Here is a 3,712-nt window from a genome sequence, read left to right as displayed (position 1 = left end):
CTGAAAAGTCAAATAAAGGAAATGAATTACTTCTCTCAACGGTTCTAATTTCACTTGTAAGTTAAATTCAGAGTTAGTTTAATATGGTTTAAATGTTTGTAGAACACCGTTTAAGTAGCATAGAAAATCAGAGTAGTACATGACTGAAGGTTTTCAGAACATATTTAAACATACCATCTGATATTTAATATGGTTTAGTTGCATATTGGCTCCAGCAGAGGACATGTGAAAAGCCCCACTATGTGTCTGTGAAGTTACTTCAGGGAATTTACACGAGCATAGCAGCTATTAATTTGCATTTTACATGACTAAAAATTGTAGTTGTCTGGCATATATTTTTGTTTTAATGGTGAGTATGTTTCCAAAGACAGGGACTTGATCAGTATGGGGAATTATAGAGCTTCTTTGGATACCAGAATAATTTTTTCCTCTCATCATTGGAAGCATTCCTGAATTTCTTGGCTATTACCCTAGAGTCTGGAATTTGCGTTAGCTCTCTCCACTGATGATGTTTATAGGATTAGAAACAAAAGCTATGGTTCCATGCAGATAAGGTTATACATATGTAACCCTTTGCCTCTTTGCTAATTATTAGTTTTTCTTAACTATTTGTGTAATAAACCTTTCACTTTTACTCTTTTTTAGGCCTTTAATATGAATAACATGTAAGAATGATTCTTAGCAGTATGCATGTGAAAGGCACATAAGAAAGAAAATGTCATACATTTGTCCTATAGCTTGAAAAGTTATTTAATCGTTTTATAAGCAGATTTTTAAAATTCTGATTTCTATTGTGAATTCTATAGTTAAGAAATTTATGGGTAACATTATAGTCTATCAACTCACTTATTTAGCTAAAGAAAAATTGAATATACAGAGTATTGTTCAACTTTTGTGAATTGCAAGTAAACAGCAGTCCAATTCCAAATAATTCTTAATTTTTATAAACTAGTAAACCATGAAACAGTTTTCATTACAATATTCCATAAATAGAAGAGGAATACTAATTTGATTTAGTGTGTATATATATATTTAAAAGCATTACAATATGACATTTTCTAAATAAAGTTTATGTGCTTATAGTTACGTATTTTTTAAGTTTTTTCCAGTGTGTTGAGATTTGAAAAGATACTAAAAATAATATGCAATATATGAGAAATTATTGAAATACTTTTTAAAAATTGAAGATTTTTAAACAGTTTATATACTGTGGTCATGACTATATTTCATCCTATCAGAATTTTAACAGTTTGTTGAAATTAATAACCATTTGTCTTTTTGTTTCTTTGTTTTGAAAAAGGCTAAAGCCAATTTTTAGGTTGACTTGGGCAGAAAAGTGAAAAGAGAATGCTCCACTTTACCCGATGTCAACATCTGAAACAGATAACACAGAAATGTTGTTCTGGTATACATGTTAAAACAGATAAATTTGCCTGGCTATTTCTTTCAAGAACCTTTGCACTTGCAGAATTAAGGAAGTCATGGCATTCAACCCACTCTCTTGTTGGAGACAAAAATATTATCCTAATGGGACCTCCTGGTGCTGGGAAAACAACAGTAGGCAGAATAATAGGTCAAAAACTAGGTTGTTGTGTCATAGATGTGGATGATGATATCCTTGAAAAAACCTGGAATATGAGTGTGTCTGAAAAATTACAGGATGTTGGTAATGAGCAATTTTTAGAAGAGGAAGGAAAAGCTGTGTTGAACTTCTCTGCATCTGGAAGTGTGATTTCCCTTACTGGGTCCAATCCAATGCATGATGCTAGCATGTGGCATCTGAAGAAAAATGGAATAATTGTATACCTGGATGTACCTCTGGTAGATATAATTGGCCGTCTAAAATTAATGAAGATAGATAGGATTGTAGGTCAGAATTCTGGAACATCTATGAAAGACTTACTTAAATTTAGAAGACAATATTATAAGAAGTGGTATGACGCTCGTGTTTTTTGTGAAAGTGGGGCTTCCCCAGAGGAGGTTGCTGACAAAGTGCTGAATGCAGTTAAAAGATACCAAGATGTGGACTCAGAAACATTCATTTCAACGAGACACATTTGGCCTAAAGACTGTGAACAGAAGGTTTCAGCAAAATTCTTTAGTGAAGCTGTGATTGAGGGGTTGGCTTCTGATGGTGGACTCTTTGTTCCTGAGAAGGAGTTTCCAAAATTAAGTTGTGGGGAGTGGAAAAGCCTAGTAGGAGCAACCTACATAGAAAGAGCACAAATACTCCTGGAAAGATGTATACATCCTGCCGACATACCTGCTGCCAAATTAGGAGAAATGATTGAAACTGCTTATGGGGAAAACTTTGCCTGCTCAAAAGTTGCTCCTGTCAGGCACCTTTCCGGCAATCAATTCATTCTGGAATTGTTTCATGGACCAACAGGGTCATTTAAAGATTTGTCTTTACAGCTTATGCCTCATATTTTTGCACACTGTATTCCACCAAGTTGCAATTATATGATACTTGTAGCTACTTCAGGAGACACAGGGAGCGCAGTCTTAAATGGGTTTAGTCATCTTAATAAGAATGACAAGGAAAGAATAGCTGTGGTCACATTTTTTCCTGAGAACGGAGTAAGTGATTTTCAGAAAGCACAAATAATTGGCAGTCAGAGAGAAAATGGGTGGGCAGTGGGTGTCGAGTCAGATTTTGATTTTTGCCAGACAGCTATAAAGAGAATTTTTAAGGATTCTGATTTCACTGGCTTTCTTACTGTGGAGTATGGAACAATCTTAAGTTCAGCTAATTCCATAAACTGGGGCCGCCTGCTTCCCCAGGTAGTTTATCATGCTTCTGCTTATCTTGATCTTGTTAACCAAGGATTTATTTCTTTTGGAAGCCCAGTTGATGTCTGTATTCCCACAGGAAACTTTGGTAACATATTAGCTGCAGTGTATGCCAAAATGATGGGGATCCCTATTCGAAAATTTATCTGCGCTTCTAATCAGAACCATGTTTTGACTGACTTTATAAAAACAGGACATTATGACTTAAGGGAAAGAAAATTAGCACAAACCTTTTCACCATCAATAGATATTCTCAAATCTTCAAACCTGGAACGACATTTACACTTGATGGCTAATAGAGATGGACAATTAGTGACAAAATTATTTAATCAGTTAGAAAACCAACATCACTTCCAAATAGAAGAGATTCTAGTTGAGAAACTTCAGCAGGATTTTGTAGCCGACTGGTGCTCTGAGGGAGAATGCCTAGCTGCTATCAATTCTACCTACAATGCTTCAGGGTATATTTTGGATCCACACACTGCTGTTGCAAAAGTGGTTGCAGACAGAATGCAAGACAAAATTTGCCCAGTGATCATCTCATCTACAGCTCATTACTCAAAGTTCGCACCTGCTATCATGCAGGCTTTAAAGATTAAAGAAATCAACCAGACTTCATCAAGTCAGCTTTATCTACTGGGTTCATACAATGCATTGCCTCCACCACATGGGGCTTTATTAGAGAGAACAAAACAGCTAGAGAAGATGGAGTACCAGCTTTGTGCAGCTGATGTGAATGTCCTAAAGAGTCATGTGGAAAAACGAATCCAGAATCAATTCATATGAAAGCTTTTGGAGTGTTTTCTTCCTCTGGTGATAAGCATGCAATAATAAAACTCAAAAGTTGATTCAGAGTACACTAGTATTTTGTTTTTTATGTAAATGTGTCTATATATGCTATTTTTTTTTTTTTTTGAGT

At 35.1% G+C, this 3,712-nt stretch overlaps 1 protein-coding gene across 1 annotated transcript; it reads left to right on the top strand.

Annotated features, from left to right (window-relative positions):
* Positions 1-3,648, top strand: THNSL1 (threonine synthase like 1). Its single transcript, XM_008070294.1, has 2 exons — positions 1-56; positions 1,301-3,648. Exon 2 carries the CDS (start codon positions 1,348-1,350, stop codon positions 3,577-3,579), a length of 2,232 nt encoding a protein of 743 aa, XP_008068485.1. The 5' UTR covers positions 1-56; positions 1,301-1,347; the 3' UTR covers positions 3,580-3,648.
* Positions 3,649-3,712: the final 64 nt, after the last annotated feature.

Source organism: Carlito syrichta, unplaced genomic scaffold, assembly GCF_000164805.1.
Source record: "Carlito syrichta isolate Samal-C Ts95f unplaced genomic scaffold, Tarsius_syrichta-2.0.1 Scaffold313342, whole genome shotgun sequence".
Lineage (NCBI taxonomy): Eukaryota > Metazoa > Chordata > Mammalia > Primates > Tarsiidae > Carlito > Carlito syrichta.
This window is presented reverse-complemented; position numbering and strand designations above follow the sequence as displayed.

Coding starts and splice junctions, on each gene's coding strand:
- THNSL1 (XM_008070294.1), top strand. CDS start 1,348: ATGCTCCACTTTACCCGATGTCAACATCTGAAACAGATAACACAGAAA.